Source organism: Lutra lutra, chromosome 12 (assembly GCF_902655055.1).
Source record: "Lutra lutra chromosome 12, mLutLut1.2, whole genome shotgun sequence".
Lineage (NCBI taxonomy): Eukaryota > Metazoa > Chordata > Mammalia > Carnivora > Mustelidae > Lutra > Lutra lutra.
In genome coordinates, this window is record NC_062289.1 from 13,771,164 (window position 1) to 13,795,771 (window position 24,608).

At 44.0% G+C, this 24,608-nt stretch overlaps 1 protein-coding gene across 1 annotated transcript in view; it reads right to left on the reverse strand.

Annotated features, from left to right (window-relative positions):
- PHLPP1 (PH domain and leucine rich repeat protein phosphatase 1) overlaps window positions 1-24,608 on the reverse strand; it is a 207,334-nt gene that overhangs the window by 8,739 nt on the left and 173,987 nt on the right. The window contains exons 11-14 of the mRNA XM_047696943.1: window positions 21,089-21,289; window positions 17,723-17,885; window positions 8,419-8,549; window positions 3,845-3,949 (exon numbers count right to left, since the gene is read on the reverse strand). Coding sequence (XP_047552899.1) covers window positions 3,845-3,949; window positions 8,419-8,549; window positions 17,723-17,885; window positions 21,089-21,289 — 600 coding nt within the window. The remainder of the gene's footprint in view (window positions 1-3,844; window positions 3,950-8,418; window positions 8,550-17,722; window positions 17,886-21,088; window positions 21,290-24,608) is intronic.

Here is a 24,608-nt window from a genome sequence, read left to right on the forward strand (position 1 = left end):
TTAAAAAAAAAAATTAGAAAAGAGTAAAACAAACTGAAAGCAAGCAGAAAGGAAATAATAAAAATAAGCAGAAATCACTGAACTAGAGAGCAGAAATAGGGGGAATCAACAAGAACAAAAGCTGGTTCTTTGAGAATATCAATAAAATTAACCTCAAATCAAACTGATCACTATAAAAAGACAAATTACCAGTCTCAGGAAGGAGAGCACAGATTCTACAGATTTTAAAAGATAATATTATGAACAAGTCTGTCAAACTTGAAAACTAGATGAGTGGGATAAATTCCTTAAAAGACCTAAATTACCAAAGTTCATTTTAGAAGAGAGAGAGAGGGGCGCCTGGGTGGCTCAGTGGCTTAAAGCCTCTGCCTTCGGTGCGGGTCATGATCCCAGAGTCCTGGGATGGAGCTGCGCATGGAGCCCCGCATCGCATCGGGCTGTCTGCTCAGCAGGGAGCCTGCTTCCTCCTCTCTCTCTGCCTGCTTCTCTGCCTACTTGTGATCTCTGTCTGTCAAATAAATGAATAAAATCTTAAAAAAAAAAAAAAAAAGGGAGAGAGAGATAATCCCATAGTAAAGAAATAGAATGTATAGTTAGACACCAAAGAAAATTCCAGGCCCGGATGGCTTTTATTGGTAAATTCTACCAAACCTTTAAGAAAGAAGTATCAATTCTGTACAAACTTTTCAAGAAAACTAAAGAAGAGGAAACACTCCTCAACCATGAGTCCAGCATTACCCTGATACCCAAGCCAAAGACATCACAAGACAACCACAGGCTAATGCCCATCATGAACACAGACATGAGCACCAAATTACCAGCAAACGGAATCCAGCAGCAAATGAAAAGAATAATAATACATCATGCATGACCAGGCGGAATTCATCCTGGGCATGCAAAGCTGATTCAACATTCAAAAATCCATGTAATTTATCATCATCAACAGACTATGGAAGCAAACATATGGTCATCTCAACTGAACGCAGAAAAAGCCTATGACAAAAACATTTAGCAAAGCACGATTAGAAGCCAATTTTCTTAACCTGATAAAGGGTGTCTACAAAAATACCTTCAGTAATCATATTTGATAAGAAAGAATCTGTTCTCACCAAAGATATGCGGATGGATGATAAATGCATGGAAAGACAGCGTCATCAGCCCTCATGAAAAGCAAAATTAAACCACACTGAGCTATGACTATTAGAATGGCCAAAACTGCCACCGCCACCTTACATCAGGAAGCACCGGTATGGATGTGTGGCTACAATTCTCACACGTTACGGCTGGGAATGCAACACTGGAAAGGAATCTGGCAGTCTTAAGGAACTAAATATATATAATCCTACTCCTAAGTATTTACCCAAGAGAAAACAGGTTCACACAAAAACCTGTACACGACTCTTTAGAGCATTTACAGCTGTATTTGCTAGGAACCTGGGACTCTACATCGATTTCAAATGGTGAACGGATGATGACAATATATTCATGCAATGGAGGAGTACTCAGCGGTAAAAGGGAATATGCGACATCACAGATGAATGTAAAATGCATTACGCTAAGTGAAACAAGGTAGACTGAGGCGGCGTCTTCTATATAATTCCATCTACGTGACATTCAACAAAAACAGGTCAAGAGCCACCAAGGTCTGGGTTCAGGAGGAGAACTGACGACATGGTCACGGGAGAATTCTGGGGGGTGCTGGAACTGCTCTAGAACTTGACTGTGGTGGTGGTTACACAATCACATCCTTTCATCAAAACCTGCAGGGTTGTGCTCTTAAAAGGGTGAATTTTATTGAATATTAATAACTTCTTATTCTGTATATATTAATAAGAACAATAAAGCACCTACCTACATCATGGCTAGATGGAGACAGGAACCTGAAAAAAATCACCTTAGCTCTCCCAGAGTTAGGGGATAAACGGTCCTAAGAACCATTACCCTTAACGACAGCTCATACTCGCACGCCCGTTTACTACACAGCCCATGTTGTTCTAAGTACTTCACGTATGTGTGACTTGGGATCCTTACAACAACCCTATGACATGGACAGGCACTAGTTTTAGTGCTATTCTACAGTTGAGGAACTTTAGCCAAAGAGAGGTTGAGTAACTGCCCAAGGTCACAGAGCAAATACGTAGGAAGCTGAGATGCAAAGCCGGACAGCCTGGCTCTCCCGTCAGTACTCTGAAATTCCTGCCTCCATTTATTAAGGAAAATAAGTCTTCCTAAGTTACATGGCTATTTGTAGCAAAGTAAAATTTAATAATCCTAATTCTATCTTCCTTCTGTAAGCTCCCCTTGCTAGTCAGAATGAGACTATGCATTAAAAAAAAAATCTTTAAAAAATACAGTAGTGATTCTTTTCTACTAAAACTTCCTGTTTTTTAGTCTGAGAAAGAATCTAAATTGTTCAGGTGTAGCTCCCTTTCTCGGTTTCCCCAAAGGATCTGAAATGATTGGCTAGGGAGGCACCACCACAAGCCTTGGGGAGGGGGAAAAGAACAGAGATGTGGGACCAGAAGGCAGGCACAGCCCCTCTCCTTCCTTCAAGATGGCAAGCCTCAAGCTTCTTGTCTACGCGACCACTTTGTTGACAATTCAAAACAGAACAAAAAAAAAAACAAACAACACTTGAGAGACTTCTGGGAAAACCAAAGGGCAAAAAGTAAGGGGAAGTGAAGTGAGGACCCGGGTATCGTGGACGGTGAGGGGCCGGGAACCTGTTTAGTGCAGACGGTGGTCTGCAGTGCTCTCGCTGCGGAACCGTGCGGAGCTGGGTGCCTACTGACGTACTTTTGTGTACTTATGTTACACTTTAGTGTAACCTTTTATTTAAAAAGTTGGGGCACCTGGGTGACTCAGTCAGTTAAGCATTTGACTCTTGATTTCAGCTCAGGGTAGAATGTTCGGTATTATGGAGTCGTCTTCCACTTTTGTTCTTTCCCTATTCTCCGTATTTCATGTTGTGATACCTCAGCTAATGACGGCTATTCTAATTTATGGGAGGCTTTCCTTTTCTGGTATTTTCTGGTACTACTTATTAGCGCCTCTTCATAAAAAGCCTGAAGAGCTTGATTCAGTTCCCAGGAAAATCAGTATTTGCACCTGAGACAAGGAAGAAAGAGAAACTGCCATCGAGACGGACAGGTCCTGGCAGCAAGACAAGCCGCTGACGTCACAGGGAATGAAACGGAAACTCCTGCCAAACCTAATTCATTCTTTTTTAAAGACTTCTTCATTTATTTTAGAGCGTGTGCATGAAGGCCAGTGTGCGAGCTGGGCGGTGGGGGTGCAGAGGGAGAAAAAGCCTTAAGCAGAGCCCCACGTGGGGCTCAATCCCAGGACTGGGAGATGGAGACCTGAGCTGAAATCCAGAGCGGCTGCTTACCCCGCGGAGCCGCCCCGGCGCCCCCTGCCCCCCCGCCCCCCGCCCCTCCAACGCAGGCTCTAAGACACCGCTCCCAGGGCCACAATCACCGCCACTTCTCCTCAAATACTATCCCCTGCTTTGCTTGGTAAACAGGCTTCAGACAAAGATAGACTTTTCCCAAGGGCAGGGATGCCTTTCAAACAGGAGGCTTTCTGCAAACCCTGGAGTCTCCTGTAGACGGAGTGCGTCCGTCACCCTGTCTCCTAGCAACATCCTCACAAAGACAAGAGTGTGTGACGCCACGCACGGCTTAGCTCACTGTTCAAATGGAAGGCCTGAGGTGGCCTCCCTTTGGGGAATCCTGCTCAGATCGCTGTGACACGAGGCCAAGTGTGGGCTAGCGCTGTGTGTCTGCCCCACCACAGGAGGGGGGCGGCTTCGAGGTGCTTCTCATGCCCAAGTGTCACCCACTTGTTTTTCACCCCTGAGGCTTCGGTGTAGCCGTGGCTCCAGACAGCTGGGGCTCCAGATGCGTCTCCCGAGGAAGGCTGATCAATCTTGAAGCAGCGGATATTACTAATGAGAGAAAAGGAAGGGACAGAATCATTAAAATCAAATCCGTGTGAAATGCTACCTTTCTTTGAGAAATGAAAAACACCTGCTAAGTACTCTGTACTTAGCATTTGTGTTTAATGCGTCTAAAGTACAGCAAGAACTAGCTACTCAAAGTGAAAACAAAGGGGCATGAAATTTAGTTTTTATCAGCATCCTAGGGTGGTGATTTGAGACCTTTACACATCACAATTGGATGGCTGCTGCCTCCTGGGAAGGAAGAGGACGGCTCTCAACCTTGGTGTAGAAAACATGACATTGGGTGTATTCTTAAAGTGTGAACACCCTGATTTGAAAAGTACAAAACCTGAGCCACAATAATACTGTATTTGAATGATCTGAGGGTACGTCGCAACATGCATCCTCAAATCCAATTTCCGCCCGTATCCCCCCTTCTGGTATTTCACAAATACTGAGGAGCTTCTGATTCTTTGCTCATGCAGCCATTCGTGCTAAGACTAATATAAAATGATGAAATAAGGGGTATTTCAATAAATCACACACTAACTCTGTGAATGTAAACTGGGAGACAAGTCATGTCACCTTGCTGTCACATGCCACAACTGGACCAAAGACAAAGACTCTTGAATGGGGTTTATTAAAAACCATCCTACTAGGAGGTACTCTGTGCTCCCAAACAGGAAGTCCTACAGCTGTGAAATATTTTTTTTAAAAGGCTGGCTACCTCACGGTGAGATAAATCCTACTTACTTATAAATTGCCACTAGTTTTTCCCCTCTATTATGTAAACAAGAGAAAAAGCTTACATATAATCTCTTAACACAAACACTTTTGTCATGACCCCAAGAATTTAACTCCAAAATACAACAAACACTGAATATCCTTCAACTCTAGCAAGTAAATCGATATCTAACTGCGTTCACGCTGATTCTAGAAATAGCTGGTTGCAATTTCTTTGAAATTTAAAAATATTTCGTGAAAGAAAAGTTTCTACTCTCAATTACCAGCAGACATTCATTCTTCCCTTTATCCTACACCAGAAAAGTGCCAACAGAAAATCCCGAAGTAAAACTAATACCTTATTTTATAGCAGAGCTATATATCCTCTTTTCAAAGTTTTCAATCCTAACAATAAAAGAGGGGCATTTAAAAAGATAGGCTGCCATGAGCTGCTGTTCCTATGGCCTGGCACCAGATTTCATCCGTGCAGAATGGTAAGCAAGCGAGATGCTTTAAGGCCTACCTAAGGTTCTCATGACATCTGCGCTGCTTTCTGGAATTCCAGAGAAAACTGGAGGGCTCATTTCTAAAGATATTTATACTTTTTATAGAACACAGAACCGTCAAAGAAATAATTCCACTTCCTAGCCTGAAATTAAAGAAAAAATAATCCTTAAACTCCCCCACCAGTCCCTTCTGGTGAAGCGGGCGTTTCGCCCTCTCTGCCGAGCTGAACACAGCGCGGCTGCGCACAGCGGTCCGACGTGAGCTGAACGTTGACTCTTGCACGTCTTCAAGTAAGTCCAGGAGAACACGGGCGCTGGAGCTCGGTCACACAGAAGAGCCACCCCATGCACTCGCCGTGCCTCGCCGTGGCTCGTGCCCAGTAACCAGGCCAAGCCTCCAGGAGCACAAGAAATACATTAGACACGCAAGCTCTCCCACGTTGAGAAAGCAGCAGCCTTCCTGCTGCCCAACAGAAGGCAACATGTTTACATAAAAGTGTTACAATTTCATTGTTACCTTTTTAAAATCTGAGGACCCATGTGTTTCTTTGTAGCAGCTCAGGCCAGTCCGGCATCATGTTCACCACAGAGACTTTAACAAATAGATTTTTCTTACACGTGTGTAATAGTGGGGGTAATTCTAACTCTGTGGTTTTCTAATTAAGATTCTCGCTCCTTCTGCCCCTCTCCCACCCTGCTCTTGGATATACTCTCACTCAGAGAAAGTAATGGTGGAGGGGATTATGCAGAAAACCAGGTGACATCACGAATATTTCCCCATGGCATTTTCTGTTCATCTTAAAGATAATTAGATATAGCGTCATGACTACCTCTGTGCCTAAAATGAGCACATTTCTGGTTATTTTTTAGAAATAATAGAAACAGAAATAGAAAACCTTGGTCTAAGTATGTGAATATTTTTAAAAGCTTGATACACAGATTCAATAAATTTTAAGAAAAGTTATGTCAATTTATAGTATTCCAGGGGTACCAATTTGAGGGAGGAAAATGTTATTTAAATATTTAATATTTCCTTGATATACTAAGGCTGAACATTATGTTTTCATGTACCTATCCGTACTTCTTTTGTGAAATGTTAATGGTCTTTGCTTGTGTGCTATTTGAGTACTTATAAGAACATTTTCTGTCGAGAACATTAATGCTTTTATTTTTCCTCTTTTTGGGCCAGTGTTTCTTCTTAGTTTGTCATTTGCCTTTTAGAGTTACCCCTGATTGCTTCTGAAAGAAATTTCAAACTTTTCTGTATCAAACATATTTTTAAATATTTATAACATAAATATCAAACCGATCTTTATATATTGATTTCTCCTCTTGTGATCCCTGCCTCCCACCCACCCCCCCCAACCCCACCCACATTTTCTGGCCTAGAAAGTCATATATTCATATGATTTCTTCTTCTAGAAATTATTTCATTTTATAGAGTTAACTCTTTAATTTAGCTGGAATTTATTTGGGTGTGCCATACAAATTCAACTTTTTCCTCCAAATAGCTATTTCCATTTATTAACTAATTTTGATATAATTATTTTTAACACAAAATTTAATCTATTTATAAAAATACTCCAAAGTTACCTGTATAAAGATGAAATATATAGTGATAATCCATGCACTCTAGTTCTGAGAAGCCCCTTGGCAAGTATGTAGGCTGTCCTCCTCATCATGTAGATGAGAAAACTAAGATCTGTACAGACTCAGGGATTTGGGCCAAGGCTTCACATACTGATAAACGATGGAGAGTGCCTAGGTCCCCTGCGGCTTCCCTACAACACTCTACTTAAGCTCTATTCTTCAATTATATATTGAAATCAATTAAATACCTAAAACCAACAGGCACTAATGAGGCCAATTCTATCTAGAAATCACCTTAAGTGATGTTCAAATTTTGGCTGGAACTAAAAGCCTAGGATAATATTAATAGACCATTAATGCTACTCGCTTTTAAAATTCTACCCTTTCTCAGTTTTTTTCCGAGATAATGGTATATGACTTTCAACAGCAGACAGTGTAACAGGGTTTAAGCATAAACGGCAAACATAATGACTACTGTGTATCAATGTCCAAGACTTCAGACCGGCTGCAAAAAAATAGTAAGAATTCAGAAAAGTTTAAAGAAGGTTATGAAGACCATCCATAATCCTATTATCCAGAGAATAACACTATTGTAACATTTTTTCTGTCTTTGCAGGCATTTTCCAGGTGTACACAAGCACACACACCCAATGCACACATATTTTGCAAAAAAGTGGGAACATACCATACAACCTCCTTGTAAACATTGTTCTCATTTAACATCATATGCAGAGATCTTTAGAGTTAGTAATGAACCTCTACATCATTGCTTTCAATGGCTACATAGTATTCAGTTGTGAAGCATAATTCAAATTCTCTTGACATTTAGAGTTCTGTGATAAAAAAAATTTTTAAATACATCTTTTCTAATGAAGTTTCCTTTAATGTTTTACACAGTGAACTTGTCTCTATCGACATCAAGAATGAGACCGTATCAGGGGCGCCTGGGTGGCTCAGTGGGTTAAAGCCTCTGCCTTCGGCTCAGGTCATGATCCCAGGGTCCTGGGATCGAGCCCCGCATCGGGCTCTCTGCTCAGTGGGGAGCCTGCTTCCCCCTCTCTCTCTGCCTGCCTCTCTGCCTACTTGTGATCTCTAATAAATAAATAAACAAAATCTTAAGAAAAAAATAAAAAAGAATGAGACTGTAGCAAAGAAATTCTTTCCCCAAGCAAGAAGATAACTTAGCAGGCTCTAACTTCCCCACACTGCCACTTTTGCTTAAATAATCTGGATTTTAGTTCCACACTATGCCTTTTCCCCACATTACGCATCTCCTTCCAAATCATTTCACAACATTTGCATTAAGCCTCACACCACCTTACGAGTAACTGGGATGTAAATTTAGGCCTTGGCTAGTCATCGCCCTCCCCTTTCCGTCCATCCCCTTCTCCCTCTCTGTGTTCACTATTCTTGTTCTCTTTTTGTCTGGATACTTCCTCAGGAACGTTCTGACAGGACACTTGAGTTTCCAAGTATTCGAAACTGGTTTTGGCCTTCCACGGTGGTAAACTACGGGCTCACAAATCCCCTCGCTCGTGTGCAGACACAGCTAGTGAGTCACCAGGTCCTTCACATTCTGTTCAATGTTTTCTCTAGGTCGTGAATCGCGCTGTCCGTGAATGCGGACGGGGCCGCCGCACGCCCCAGAACACTTACTTCAGCAGTTCCAAGGTCTTGTGATCAAGGGCAAGTCGGGGGTTTCCCGTCAGGTCTAGTTCTTGCAGTTTTGGAGGCAGGTTTTCCGGTAAAGTGACTTCGCTCAGCTCATTACAGCTCAGGTCCACGCACTGAAGGACGAGGGGAAACAGGAAGTGAGGGCCTGGAGAGGGGTTCAGGGGGCTCCGTGCTCCCACCCGCTGCCCTGAGAATCGTCTGACCATTCACTGCCACGATGCTGGCCAAATGCAGAAAAACAAGGTTGTCTGCGACCCTCCCGTAAACACTTAAAACAGATTTTGCTAAATGCAGTTAAAATGTTTACTGTCTTTGACTAACGCAGAAAATTTGTGTTCATTAGTCTCCCCATCTTTATCCGTTTAAGCTTATCTCTACATTAAAAAAAAATAAGCATTAACTAAAAATCCTAAGCGTGGTTTTTCTCCTTGCTCACAAAATCTCTGTACCTGTTATGGCCACGGGGGTTACAGTTACCACATCAAAATGGAACAGTGAAGGGCTTTCTTAAGCCAAAACACTCGTGTAATGAGGAAAGGCAGGGAAACATCCAAAATGAGAAGATAATTCAAAAGAAGCTAAATAAGAAATCCGTAAAAGAAGAGCTGGTGGACATGCCTACCATACGCCGAGGGAAAAAGGGTGAGTCCAAAACGAAGCCCGCCCTCCAGGTATCCACTCCCTGAACTCTCCCACAGCTCCTGTCTCATCTCATTTGGGAAGCAGCCATAAAAAGGGTCAGCGTACTGATTAGAATAAAAATTAGGTGTTACCTGTGAATGGGGAAAATTCGTCCTTTCTCACAAAACCTTGTAAGGCTTAAATGAGGGAAACCCTAAACTGAGGGCTGCGTTTGTGTGATGGGAGCAGGGAACGAGGGTAGAGGGCAGCTCACCGGGTTCAAGACAGAACAAGAGTAACTGGCAATTTTTTCTGGATAAATGAACATGTAACTCACAATTCAGCAGAATGGGCAGGAAGTGTTTGACGATCTGGCTTGGGACGGTGGCTTATTATAATTTAAGAAAATGCCTCAAGAGCCTCTTAAAGATTTTAAGACGGTTTGAAAGGGCAAACTGTATCCAAGAATTTTAGAATCTTAAAAGTAGACAAACTCATTTTTATTTGGAAAAATTCTTGTCTACTATAGGTTGGGGAGGGACAGAGACTGAATAAAGTGAAAACCTGCATTTTTGGAGAAACAGATTCTCAACCGACTCCAAATGATGCAATGTTTCCAAACAAATTGCTTTATACCCTGCTCCCAAATGGAAGCAATGATATAAAATTATATTGAAATTTAAAATAGTTACTCTTTATTATGAGAGCGTTATAACCACGTTACAAAAAGTTGGACCGGCAGAAAACCTTAGAAAATCTGCCTGAAATGCAGCGCCCTGGCACAACCAGTGTTCCTATTCTATATTCTTGCAGCCTTAGTCATATAAATCCAAACTTTTAAAAAACGTTAACGGTAGGCACGATTTCATCACATTTCACTTGTTCCATATCTGCACTCCCATCACCTTTGAGACCCTTAATTCTCTAAGTACATAAATTCACTTAACCTAAACACCAGGGAAACTCTCCTCTCCTTTTTGCTCTCCTTTTCCACTCATAAATAACGGTTGCATTAACAGTCAACCGGACTTCAGTGAAAAGCTGGTAATACTTATTACTGACGGGCCATTCGCCCAGGACATCCATCAGCACAGAGAAGACAAATGGTACCGACACGATGTGCGGCGCAGTGATGAGACCCAAGCTTAAGGGCTGGCGTGTGTGACTTAGAGCGAGTGATCGACAGAAACAAATTCAGGTCAGAGCACGCACTACAGGGAAAGACTAGAGACCTTTCCAAACATACTGAATTTTATGAAATTGATACGCAACATTTTTCTAATGTTACCTAATGGTTTAAACTCCCACAGTTGTGCAGTTCTAACTGCTCATCGTTTAAATAACGAAATTATAAAAGGAGTTCAGTAGGGTATTTATTTCTAAAGACAGTGCGGGCGATATAAATAATCCTCTCAGGGGTGCTTATCAGCATGACGACCCCCGCATCCCCCGCCCGGACCCTTCACGCACTGCAGCCAGCTCCTGTGTCCTGTCCCACCGCACGGGCGCTCCCGGGAGGCCTGGGACCGCATCCCGCCTCTGCTCCGGTCTGGCTTCCCTCTGACCCGCCCCCCCACGGTGCTGTCAGGGTGACTCTGATGGGCTGTATCCCATCTGATCACACTCTGCCTTGTCTTTCAGTTGCCCCCTACTGCCTTCCAATCTGCCATCAGACTCCTTGGCGTGTCAGACAAGGCCCTTCCTCCGCACCTCTCGCCACCAGCTTCCTCGCGCTCTGTGCTCAGCTGTCACAGTTAATCCCAGCTCCCGCGCTCATGTTCTCACTTGTGCCTCTGCACAAACTACGCTCTGGGGCTGGGACTCTTCGAGCTTCCCTTGCCTCCCACCTGGTAAAAATCTGCCTTGTTCTTTTAAGTCTCAACTCAGTGCCACTTCCACTAGGACCTATTTCAACGGATGCCCCTTATTTCGTCCTTCCATTAGACGACGGTCCTGGGAACAGGCCCCGCGGCTTCTCCCGCGTGCTGTGTGCTGGGCGGCGCGGAGAGCCGATGCCCAGCGACCGCCTGCCTCCGAGCGCGGAGCCGGCACACAGCCCGCTGCCCGGGACCGGCGGGGAGTTCTCTGTTGAACGGAATACGTGAACGAAACTTCTGAGAAGGTCCTCGGTAATTCGGCCAGGATGGGAACTGAGATGCACGTGCTTAGGTTAAATTCGGTCTGGAGGAAGTCAGCCCCCAGTGCAGCACCTTCTTAGTGGCAGACAGTTGTGCACATCGAAGACGACTTGCTCATAAAAATGACAGGACGCTGGTACCTGGCGCTGACCTACTGGCATTCACATAAGTAGTAAATGCTCTACTTACAACGACTATTTCCTATTCTTCTAACAGTTCTCAACAAACTCTTGTTGGCTGAGTGAGTGTAATGGCTACCACTGGGAAAAGAGAAAATTGGGGGGTGAGACTGGAGAAAAACACAGTATTTGCATAGTCTATGTTATTTAATGTTTGTTTCTAAATTGTTTAATGCACTAAAACTTTCTTGAAAATACATTGTTAAGTAGAATGTTAAATCTGTCTCCCACATGACTAACAGAAAGTTACCTTTCCCTCTCTCAGGCCTATTCTCGGACATAGCTTACAGAAATTACTTGGCTATCACACAAAATTCTGGAAAGAATACTCAAAACAGAATCATCCAATCCTTGGAAAAAGTGAGATAAGTCATAGTTGGAGGAACTCATGACTTAGAGGAAAATTACTGCTAATACACGTTTAGCTAAGAGCACAGGAAAATAACCAGTGCGTCTTAAAGAGAACTGATCTGATTTATCATTTAAGTATAATTATCACCAAAGTTCCAATATCTTTATTATGTTTTCCTCACAAAGCATTACTAAAGACATAGGCATGTCTTGTTTAAGAAGATTTTATTTATTTATTTGACAGAGAGCGCAAGTGAGCACAAGCAGGGGGAATGGCAGAGGCAGACGGAGAAGGAGGCTCCCTGCTGAGCAGCGAGCCTGATGCGGGGCTCGATCCCAGGCCATGGGATCATGACCTAAGGCAAAGGCAGCCATTCAGCCAAATGAGGCACCCAGGCATCCGGCATATCAATTTTTAAAGAAGATTTATGTACTGTAGAGAGCGAGCATGAGTGGGAGGGGCAGAGGGACAGAGAATCACAAGAGGACTGCACACTGAGCATGGACCCCGACCTGGGACTCGATCCCAGGACCCAGAGATCCTGACCTGAGCTGAAACCAAGGGTCGGATGCTTAACCGACTGAGCACCCAGGCGCCCCCGGCGGATCCGTTTTCACAGCAGTGTGTGCTGGAGTACCTCTCCTGTCACTGCCTGTGCTGCCCGAATGCAGCCGTTTCATCTCCTAGCTCTGTGTGACCGCAGCCGCTTGCTCCACACTCCGGAGCACAGCCAGCCCACCACCCGCCACCCCGGCCACGCTGCCCCACAGCTCTGACAGGTGTGGTGGTGGGGGGGGGGCTCCCAATCACCTCTGCACTCCCTTCCCCTCACAGGACGAAAGCTGCTGTATTCCTGTCATTATTCAGACATGTATATTGTTTAAACTGCCCCACCTTTCATCAGGGAGTTGCAAAAGACCTTTAATCCTACATAAAGCCTCCTTCTCTATTACAAATACTGTGATTTTTTTTCTCTGAATAGTTTCGCTGATTTTCATTACGAATTCATTAAGCAAATAAATGCAAGAAGTCATCCAAAGAAACATTGATTTGGCACCTACGAAGCAGCAGAGTATAAGCCAGACATCAGGGATCCACAGAGATGGTAGCCCAGCCCCCCTCTCCCCGGGAGCTCCCAGGCCAGAGAGAATAAACATCGCACTCCAGCTGCGGTCAACACAGACGCAAGTGTGCACCGCTGCGACAGCAAAGGGGCCATTACTGAGACCTCCGAGGGGGCTTTCCAGGATGGAACTTTGGTGAGGCATCAAAGTTAGAGGTAATGTTAGGAGATCTCCTAAGTAAGTATTACTGACCCAGAGTCTAGGACCATAAGGTTTCTGGCTTTCAGATACGCCGGGTAAATGCCTGGATGACCTTTCAGGTCTGTGAGGTCAGCTATTCTACTCAGCTCACCTCTACCTGGTCCCTATCTGTCTTCCTTTGCATTATCCTACTTTGGGAAGAATTAATCCCTTTTCTTTCATCCTCTGACCCAGCCATTTCCCCGCGTTCTTTGTGTCTTTATCACCAAGCGGGATCTCTCTGTCTCATCTCACCTTGAAACAACAGCGAACAGTTTGAACAAGGGATGGTCAACTTCGGCAACCTTTGTCCTCCAGAGTGTGGCATATTATACATACCTCATGCTTCATGTCCCCGTGAAAATAACACAGATCCTAGAGCTGAGTTCACTCACCTTATCTAAGTTGTTCATTACTGCCTAGTACAACATGAAAATAATCTTCTAAAGATTTTAAACATTTAAAAAAATATTGATCATCCAGTAATTAAAATCAAGATGCCACAGGAACATGCTAAATTTAAAACAGAAGTTGCTGGGGCACCTGGGTGGCTCGGTGGGTTCATCCTCTGCCTTCAGCTCAGGTCATGATCCCAGGGTCCTGGGATCGAGCCCCGCATCAGGCTCTCTGCTCAACAGGGAGCCTGCTTCCCTCTCTCTCTGCCTGCCTCTCTGCCTACTTATGATCTCTGTCAAATAAATAAATAAAATAAAATTTAAAAAAAAAAAAAACAGAAGTTGCTGATATGGTGTCAAAACTACAAATTTCATTCACCATATGTGTCACCCGTTCATCTACTTAAACCACACTTCAAAAGAGGTTAGAGTAAGTCCCTAATTGGAAGTTACCCAACTAATATCTTAGGAAACCGAGTGCCATATTCAAGGTCACCTTTGCTAACTAGATTCATTAGGAGTCGCCAAAATGTGGATTTCAGTTCAGGACCAGCCAAGTCTGAGTTATATGGTGACTCCGGGATCATGTCGTCTTCTCTAGCTCACTGAGAGCTGGTCTGTGTCCAGAGGGAAGCCTGTATTTTAGAACCAGGAGAGAATGCAACCTGCTCTGGGAATTCCGGACTGGAGGTAGAGAAGATTCATTTGAAAATGCTAAACAAAGGTGAGGACAGTAAAACCAAGGAACAAAAGTACTCTGACTTTGGGTCCACTTGGGCTCACCAGAAAATTCTGAAAATACACGTTTTCCTACTAATAACATATATGACCTTCCTGCCCAAGTACAGAAATCGATCCCTGAGGATGAGCAGATCTCACTGGAAGTACCGCAGTGAGAAAAGGCCAGACCTAAATTTCATCCGAGATTAGAAGGTGCATATGGTTTCTGTTTTAGGGGTACATGAATAATGGCTTAATTTTTCAAGCTAAAAAAATATATTTTAGCACATGTATTTTAGTAGGGGAACTTGTTTACCCTTTCAAGTAATAATTGGCTTTGAAGCTTTGGTAACAAAGCTATGAATAAGCACTTTCCTTTAAAGTTTTAAAAGATGAGGCCACTCGGAGAGAACAAGCTAGTTAAACATACTAGGGCCTCTCCCTCTTTAAATCATGTTCCCTGCTCAGCTTTTATAATTGCAATGATCATCATACCTTTTATGAACTACTTCACGATTACTTCACTTTATTTTCAACCAGCAGTAGGAATATCATCTAGGCTTATCAACTCAATAATAAAATTTTAGTACAGGCTCAGTAGGTCAACTTAGGACATTAAAAACACGCTCATTTAGAGCTCAGTTCGCAGTGAGGATGCTCATAGGTGTTTTATCACTTGAGATACAGCAAGTCTTTTTACCAAGAATTTTCTTTCAGGTGGTTTAAATGTATGTAAATACTTACACTGCAATTTAAAATATTGCCATACATCAGAACACTGACATACTTGTCCAGTTCTAAAACAACAGAGCTACTACTTTATGAACGCTATCTGCCCAGGGCTGCAAAATGTATGCTTCTGTATGTAAAGGATCCTTGAGGGGCGCCTGGGTGGCTTGGTGGATTAAGCCTCTGCCTTCAGCTCAGGTCATGATCTCAGGGTCCTGGGATCAAGCCCCACATCGGGCTCTCTGCTCAGAGCCTGCTTCCCCCTCTCTCTCTGCCTACTTGTGATCTGTCTGCCAAATAAATAAATAAAATCTTAAAAAAAAAAAAAAAAAAGGATCCTTGATACGGCTCGTCACCACTCCCATCCCAAAGAAAACCCCCAACAACAAGACCTCTCTCTACTGGTAATGTTAGAGCTGGATCAGAAAGACGGGACATGGGGCACCAGGCTGGCTCAGTGGGTTAAGCATCTGCCTTCAGCTCAGGTCATGATCCCCGGGTCCTGGGATCAAGCCCCACATCGGGCTCTCTGCTCAGTGGAGAGTCTGTTTCTCCCTCTGCCTGCCCCTCTCCCCACTTGTGCATGATTTCTGACACATAAATGAATAAAATTACAAAAAAAAAAAAAAGGACATTACTAACACATAGAAACTGCTAAGATATAACAGGTGGGACAACATGAAAAATTAAAGACCAAAAGAAAGAAAGCCATTAAAAAAGCAATACCAGGGGCACCTGAGTGGCTCAGTGGGTTAAGCCTATGCCTTCGGGTCAGGTCATGATCTCAGGGTCCTAGAATCGAGCCCCGAATTGGGCTCTCTGCTCAGCAGGGAGTCTGCTTCCCTCTCTCTGCCTACTTGTGATTTCTGTCAAATAAATAAAATCTTAAAAAAAAAAAAAAAGTAGTACCCAAAGTAAAAGTTTTAAAGGAGCTGTAGTCAGGTGCGGACAGAAGTCAACATGGGAGACGTTCAACAGAAATAGAAGGCACCAACTTTAGAATCCAGGAATCCAAGAAAAGTCTAGGAGAGAATTCATTTTCACAGAGCAAGAGTCCGATTTTGCAAACTCTAGTCAAAACCTGAAAAGTTTCAATGTCTACCTGAATCTGTACTTTTAAACTAGATACTTAAAAAAAAAAAAAAAAAAAAAAAGCCTAACCCACAATTTAGAGTTACAGAACATCAAAAGCCAGGAGCAGAAAGGACAACCAGCCAACGGGAGGTTGGCCAGAGACTCTTCCCTTCTTGCCCTGGGTCCCACCAGGGACCGTGTGTGCGCAGAGGTCCCTGTGACAGGCCCGCGCAGAAGAGAGCACAGAGCGGCCCCGGGCCCAGCACAGGGCGGCACAGGAGGCCTGGGGAGCTTAGCTGCTAGGCTGGTGCTGGAGGCAACGACGTGTTTGTTTCAGTAACAGATTCCCTATTTTGCTGCCCGGCAGCCGGAACCGTTGCTCTGTACAATCAGCACCGCAGCGGGACCACATCCAGGGCTGCAGGAATCACAGCGATCCTTTCCAGAGTTCTCGCTACGGCCACAGCTACTGCGAACGCGCACACGCGCTCCTCCCTGTCATCCTCCCAGCCGGGCGGTGAGGAAGGCCCACGCCTGCCCTCTCGGAGCAGCTCAGGAACCTGCCGCTGGGGTCCAGCTCTGGGTCCGTCTCCCTTCGGAGCCCGCTTCTTCGCCAGCGTGGAAGGCACGATGTGGGCAGTAAAAGTTGACCCTGGCTGCTGGCTTGCCGCCCAAGTTCTGCACCGCACGCGATGTAGCACACGACAGCGCGCTCGCGGCAAACACATCGCGGGCTACAGCACACACATGCACACACTTAGGAAATGGCATGTGCACACCTCGACCACGCAAAGGTACAAAAGCGGCTATGATGAAAGATTACGGGGGCTCAAGTGTCTTCCAATGTCTACACACTTGCTTCAATCTGAGACACAAAGCTCCCATCAGAAAGTCCCTGAAACACGAAGAGTGGCCGAGTAGGATGCCTTCTGCTCCCTTTCAGATTACAATGTGCTCCAGGCCTAGAACTGCTGAGTTATGTTTCATTAAGCACAAAACCAATGATCAAAAATACTAAGATGCAAATGAAAAAAATCCATGCTATGTAAAGAACTTCTTACTTTTGTGCCAAAAAAACACGCATAAGAAGTTGTCAGACGGCTTTCATTCTGGTGCCCTGGTTTCACCCTATGATTTACCCCGAGTCAGGAGTCTGGAACTGCCGACTGCCTCTGCCCCCAATTTGCTGTCTTCGGGTACACAAATCCCTTCACTATTCAGCACCCCGATATCAAACGGGAATAGCATCTGTTCTGCTAATCTCACTAACTTGAAGTGAGTGTTTGGCGGAAGTACTGATGCCATATCTGTGTGGGGACTTATTACTGACTGGGTGCCGTGGTGTTGGGTGCTACTTAATCGGGGGGAGTCTGGGCCCACGTGTGCATGTGCTACTGTTAACTTTTTCAAACTGCGGTCAGACTTTGAGTGACATACTCTTCAAGCCTCATAACCAGCCTGGAAAGGAGGAGGACAGCATTGTTAGACAGATGGGAAAGAGTTAGGTGACTCTATGGTTAGTCTTAATTCACACAGCGAGTATGGACAGAGCCCAAAATAGAATTTTCCCAATTCCTACTCGTTCTTTTTTTTTTTTTTTTTTTTTTTTCCCTCTCCCTTGTTGACTCGACAGGGAAGCCCAGGAGTTAGGAGGATGGGGCAAGGAGGACTGAGCCTTCAATCTAACAAAGGTGCAAACATTCCGGACCGAAGAACGGGAGGAAACAGCTCTTTCCTGACCCGCAGCTGGGAGTTGTGGGATCAGCCCACATACCTTGATTTCCGGGAGCTGCATCACCTCAGGAAAGACTTCGATGCAGTTCGAATGAGCAATCACGGTGTGCAGGCGCCGGCAATGCATGATGGTCGTCGGGATCGCTTTCAGCTTATTCCCACTGATGTCGATTTCTTCAAGCTCCTCCAGTTTCGCCATTTTACTAAAAAAGAGAAAATCCAAGCAGGAGGGGGCCAAGAAAGAATCATAAGGCAATTTAAGAAAAAAAAAAATACATATGAGAATAAAAAGGGAATTTGCTATGAGTCTGAAGATTCTTTAAAGGATGACGTGTATAATATACACTGTGTTAACTGTACCAGAATTACAAAAAAGAGATTCGCTTGTAGTAGCCATTTTAACAAACAGGACCATTTTTCACTACTGTTTGAGCGTTGAAGTACTTTAACACCTCCTTTTGTACTACAGAACAGAAACTACTGGGGCGCCTGGGTGGCTCAGTGGGTTAAGCCGCTGCCTTCGGCTCGGGTCATGATCTCAGGGTCCTGGGATCGAGCCCCGCATCGGGCTCTCTGCTCAGCAGGGAGCCTGCTTCCTCCTCTCTCTCTGCCTGCCTCTCTGCCTGCTTGTGATCTCTCTCTGTCAAATAAATAAATAAAATCTTTAAAAAAAAAAAACAAAACAGAAACTACTAACTTCAACTCTTCAAATGAAACCAAAACAGGAAAATGGTGTCCCTTTCCTTTAAAACTCTGTGTGTGAATTAAGGTATCCCAGCAATAATCACTACACTACGTAGCTTAGTCCAAACGCCAATAAAAATCCTACTCAGGTGGGTCAAAAGCCAGTGTAAGTGCTTTAAAAGAACTCAGTCTGAGAAGGATTTCTTTGTATTGCACTGAGAACTCCAGGGGGTGTAGAGGAGAAAGGGGCTCTAGATCACGTGAAGGTGTGCTCTCTTCTAAAACCCTACTCCCCAAATTCCTCCGACATCATTCGTGATGGTAGGATGGTGGGGAATATCATCTGGATCCTTTCTTGACATTTTGGTGGTGCCCAAGATCAAGCCAGTCCCGAAAGAAATTTTTCCCACCTCCCATTAAACATCTATAAAAGCAGACTCTCTCTAACCTCACTTTAATAGCATGCCCTAATGTATCAAACACTTTTGTTTAAGAATGTCTTTTATCGTTCAATCTTAATCTAATAGTGATCGTCACCATAATAATAATTATAGTAACTGAATGAAGAAAATTTCAGTTAGGGTTTCTTGCCTTTTCTGTAAATCTGGAGGAAATAACCTTCTACCCCTGCAATCCTATAACAGCATCTACCACCCCTCGGACTCTTTCTATCACTGGTGGTGCTGGATCTCAAAAATCATAGGATTCCCAGTGAGTGTAACTTAGACTTGTAACCTGAATCATTTAGTTTACAACTGTCGATACCTCCTCTGTTCATTACGGCTGCAAGTGTCCTAATAAACCTTTAAAAAATTGAGCAAGAAATCCTTGTATTACTTTTCTTCCTGTCATCTCTCAAATATAAAGGCTATCTTGTGTGCTTATCTTGATAACAAATATATGCTGGAAATACAGTAAGAACTAAGTTTTTATCTGTCGACATCAGGTCCTTGGACATCCCAAGCAGCTGACACAGCGTCGGGTGTGCTATGTACACTGCACACGTGGACACAGATGGAATCCAGCTTCCACTGCCTGAATCTGGGAGACTATTACTTTTTGGAAAGAAATATGGAGAAATCAATGAGTAATGGGGCATGAAAATGACTGAAAGTATAGAAATCAGGCCCAAGAGAGAAAAAGTTAAAGAAGTTTCCATCCGTCAACACACAAAGGCGGCACTCAAAGGGCCGCACCGCTGGAGCGTGTTCTTGGTTCGGCAGCCATCTGCGGAGTGCCGACCCCAGGCCAGCGCTCACCGGAGACGTGGGCTTGATGGGGACCAATCATAGCTCTGACTCTTACGGAACTCGGGGTCCTTAGGGGAGTTCCTGAGCCACATCACAATCCCCAGGGAGACTGAAATTACAGCAGGATGGATTTTTATGAGGTGCATAAAAAAAATTCTCTGTATTTAGGCTGATTCTAACTGGCATGGGTCATGGCATCAAAATTTGAGTTGCTGATCATTTCCCCTGCAGGGCTTGTCCACCGTCTCAAATAGGACCATGAGTCCTTTTGGAGATATAATTGTGATGTGATGACCATGTTTTCCTTCAAAAATATCATCTCCTCGGGGCACCTGGGTGGCTCAGTGGGTTAAGCATCTGCCTTCGGCTCAGGTCATGATCTCAGGGTCCTGGGATCGAGCCCAGCATCAGACTCTCTGCTCAGCAGGGAGCCTGCTTCCCGCTCTTTCTCTGCCTGCCTCTCTGCCTACTTGTGATCTCTCTGTCAAATAAATAAATAAAATCTTCAAAAAAAAAAATCATCTCCTCATTCCAGAGTAAAATACTATGTACACAGTAAAAGTACATAGAAGTAAAGTACACAGAAGAAAAAAGGTTTAATCATTAACATCAAATGAGAGGAAAAAGTAAAGAAAGAAAGATACACGACAACAACAACAAAAAAACAGAGCAGTACTGGAAGTCAGTGCATATTTGCAATGCAGAGTAAGGTTTCAATAGATCCGTAGCCTTGATGGCAGTGAAAGGAAGTTGTGCCAATGCTTTGCTTTGTCCCAGGGCTGCGCTGTAGTTATCAGCAGAACACCAGAGAGGTTAGCGTTTGCTTCTTTGATATGTGGGTGTGTGTCCCAAGTCCTGACTTGTTAGATGGACAAATGCCAATGACACGGAAAGCGGAGTAAATCCTTCCCAGGCTCCGTGTGGGGATTTAGTCAAAGTTAGACGCAACGCCGCTGCTCCCCAAAATTAGAAGTTCACATTACAACAGAATTGAAATTGGAATATTCTGAGAGCCATAAGTTATTTATAATGCCACGGGGTGTCTGGCTGCACAGACCACCGCTGCTTTTACGCCACAGCACAAATGTACGAGCTGGGGGCTGATTAAGAACCGTCAGGCATCCTGCTTTATGTTCTAATTCCCAAACACCATGTTAGGGTAATTTTTAAAAAATAAATTGGTTAAAAAGAGCCAACAGGAAAAAACACGCCCATGAAGTGACATGCCTTATTTCAAAAATCATAAGTGACATCGTAGTGATTGGGGCTTTGGACGCATTCATATTAGAAAAACGACCACATCCCTCTTTAGGGAAACGCTACTCGTGGCTCGGATGAAAGACAGGTGTGAACAAGGTGCGGAGGAATGAGCCTCACACGATCTGGGAAATAAACATTTTATCTTTTGCCTTTCTATCTATGCGTCCATTTTCAGACATGCCATGGAGAACGTCCCTCAGGGATCTTCTTACCTTGCTGGGAAACTCTGAAGCCGGTTGTAGGCCATGTGAAGGATCTTTAGATGGGGGTGTCCTGTCAGCAAGGGCACGCATTTGTCCGTGAGGCTGTTATTGGTCAGATAGAGCTCCTGTAAGATGCTGTTCGTCTCTTCAGAAAGAGTGGCCGGAGGAAGCGTTTCCAGTTTGTTTGCAGATGCGTTCAGGAACCTCAGGCTGCGATGACAAAATGCAACAAATTCCCGCTGATAAGCCAGAGGCCTAGCCCAGAAGCCTCCGCAAATCTAGATGTTTTCTGACTGACAGCGGGCATCCTGGAAACTGCGTTTAGAAACATGAACTTAAAAGTAGGCCCTGCCTTTACCAACAGGCACACGAATATACAACTTCACTATCGTCGATGAACCCGGTGACTGTATGTGTTAAAAATAAAAAGATAAAAATCAATTTTTATGGAAGCACAAAGGTAAGAGGAAGTAATTAATTTTATAGCTGGTAGGGAGTGGGAGGGAAAGTGATAAGGTGAAGTTACTATTCTGTCTTAAGGAAGAGAAAACAATCGCCTATTTTTAAATAAAAGAGCCCTTAGAGTAATAAAACAATTAGACAGAAGGGCCACAATACAACAAAATCACACAGTGACTACGTCCTTTTCAGTACGGTGTCCGACCACATCGGACGGACCCGCATTCACAACCACAGGCCACACACTCTGTACCGAAACGACGGGATACTACACAGCAGTGAGAAGCGGCACGGTGACCACTCCCGTGAACAGGGCGATGGTGCTGGACAGAAGAGTGTGAAGCGGACATTCCAGAGGATTCACTGCACGAGTCCATGATCATCAAATTCAAACTCGGGCAAAACTACAGTACGGAGCACCTGGGTGGCTCAGTCCGTTCAGAGCCCGACTCTTGACTTTGGCTCAAGGTCATGATCTCAGGGTCGTGGGATACAGCACTGATTTGGGCTCCACGCTCAGTGGGGAGTCTGCCTGAGTTTCTCCCTCTCCATCCCCCCCCCCCCCCCCCCCGGACACACATGCACACTCTCACTCCCTAAAATAAATAAATAAATAAATAAATAAATCTTTTTAAAAAGAACCCGAACAACTAATGTATGCTCCTAGAAGTCAGGGAAGGGAAGTAGTATGGAGAGGGCTTCTAATTTTTCTAATACAATAATGCTTTGGTTCTTGATTTGGGTGCTGGTTACACAAGCATGTTCACGTAATTCGTCAAGTGCTACACATATGATTTGGCTCCTTTTCTGTATTTATATTACACTTCAGTAAGATTTACATTAAAATAAACAAACAAGGTGTCTACGGTACCAGGTGTCCAGATGACAGACTGAAGAATAGCTAAAACGTGAAGAATAGTTTTAGACCCTCGCTAACTAAAAATCATATAGTCCTTCCACAGTTACTGTGAAACAGAGATAAACATATAATGCAAAGCTGGAGAACGGAAGCAGAGTTCCTGCTGTGATGAGGCTCCATGCCACTGGGAAGAGAAGGGAGAGACAGAACAGGGACTGTGCACGGCTCCTGAGTCCCAAAGGGGACCTTCCAGCTTCGCAACGGACCCGCGCCGTGTGGGCTCCGCTGTAAAGCTGCAGCACCCGGAATGTGAGAAGTGGTCTGCCCGTCACACTCTGCACTGCGGTTACCAAGGTCAAAGCCACCTTGGATCCCCACCTGGAAAAGCCTGTTAATGAACCACCTTTCTCTGGTTTCACAACCATGTGGGGTTGAAACTTTCAGTGTCCAATTCAGGACTACTTTGCCATATGGTAGGAAAAAGGAACAAAGTCTTCCTTAAAAAAAGACTATGGAATACGAGGTACAGTTATTTTTAACCTTGGACAAAAACAAGGCTTTTTATACGGGAGTCATCACCAGGACTTTCACGCCAAGCTCTCAATCCGCCAGTCCTCCCCAATCCTGCAAACCCTCCACACATACTCACACACACACTCCAGTTCCACTACTTGTCTAAGGAAAAGCAGCTTCCCCAAAATAGAACATTTTCCATTAAAGAAACACGTATTCCGTTGACATTTAAAAAAAAAAAAAAAAAAAAAAGGAAGTTAGAAAGGGCTGTACAGACCATAAATAGTCATGGGAAATTATAATCGTGTGTGCTCCGCAGAAGAAAATAAAGGTCATTCATGCAGTTTCTGAAATGGTTTTGAACTAGGAAGGAAACCAATTTTAGCACCGTAGTCCTTCAAAGTATTTTTATGAGTCTGTTTCATTAGGTCCCACTTCTACCACCTGACTTAAATACCCTGGTAAGCATTGCTTCGGTGAAGGGTTAGAGCAAATTAAAATGTACTGCCCCGAACATCATGGCTGGGGTTGGCTGGGAAACTACATGACAATCTCACTAAAACATAATCATCCAGGCAATATATAGTTCCGGACATGAGAAGAGAGAATTCATGAATGTTTGCATATTTTCAGGCCAGAAGAGGAGGTAATGTTGTTTTGAAAGGAAAAAAGACTGACCAGTAATGCTCACCTTGAAAGTTGCCAAAGGGACTTTGAAAACCGCTCACGACATCTGAATGAAGGGAAGAAAGTGATTTCCAGAGAGACTTTTCCTCTCATCTTGTTGAAATTTGCTGCACTGAAGGAGCTATATACTCTTTGGTGGGAAATTAAGAGGAGGAAAAAAAAAAATCCCACATCTTAACCCTCCAGGAAATGAAACTAAGTTGAAACTACATGGGCTGGTTCCAGAGGATCTGATTTGAACTGAAAGGCCTGACTGAATCATCTTGTTAGTCAACGGTCAGAGAGCAGAAAATTGGGCTAAGAAGATTTTTGATTATAATGGTCTCAGGAAATTTCAATTCAAAGACCATCTTCTTAAAAATAGAAACACTTGTCCCCCAACCTCACAGTGTTTCAGCAGGAGACAAACTGTACTGGCTTAATGGTCTAGGTGCTGCACTTCCACCAGAAGGAGCAACTACTGTAATTTTCCAAAATTTCTCCGGTTCGGTTAATAGTTTAACTCAAGAACAGGATATCTAACCCCACTCCCTGCTTTTAAAACCTCCAAAAAATTCCTAAAGCACTGAGTTTGGTCTCAACTCAAGATGATGTGATAACCTCCTTGAGCCACTGCCTTCTAGATTTTTGTGATAACTGTTTAACAGATAAAAGACCGGTTCACGTGCCAAGAAATGTTTCATCCATATAATCCTCTTCACTAGGCAACCCTCCTCTGCTAAACAGAAAAAAGCAGTAACATATGACTGCTTTCTACTCATCTGTAAGGTGCTATGTGGAGACCACAGCTCTTCCCTATTGTCTATTTCATTCGCTTCTCCCATCATCACACGCCCCCTCTCATTTCACCAAAGACAGGAACGCAAGCCAAGAAAAGTCAACTTACTTGGCAATTATTAAATTGTAACTAATGACAGAGCCAGAAATAAAACCCAGACCTCATTAATCTTAAGAGTCCATGAGTCCCTAACACATCTCTCCAAAATTCAAATGTTAAAAAACAGTAATATT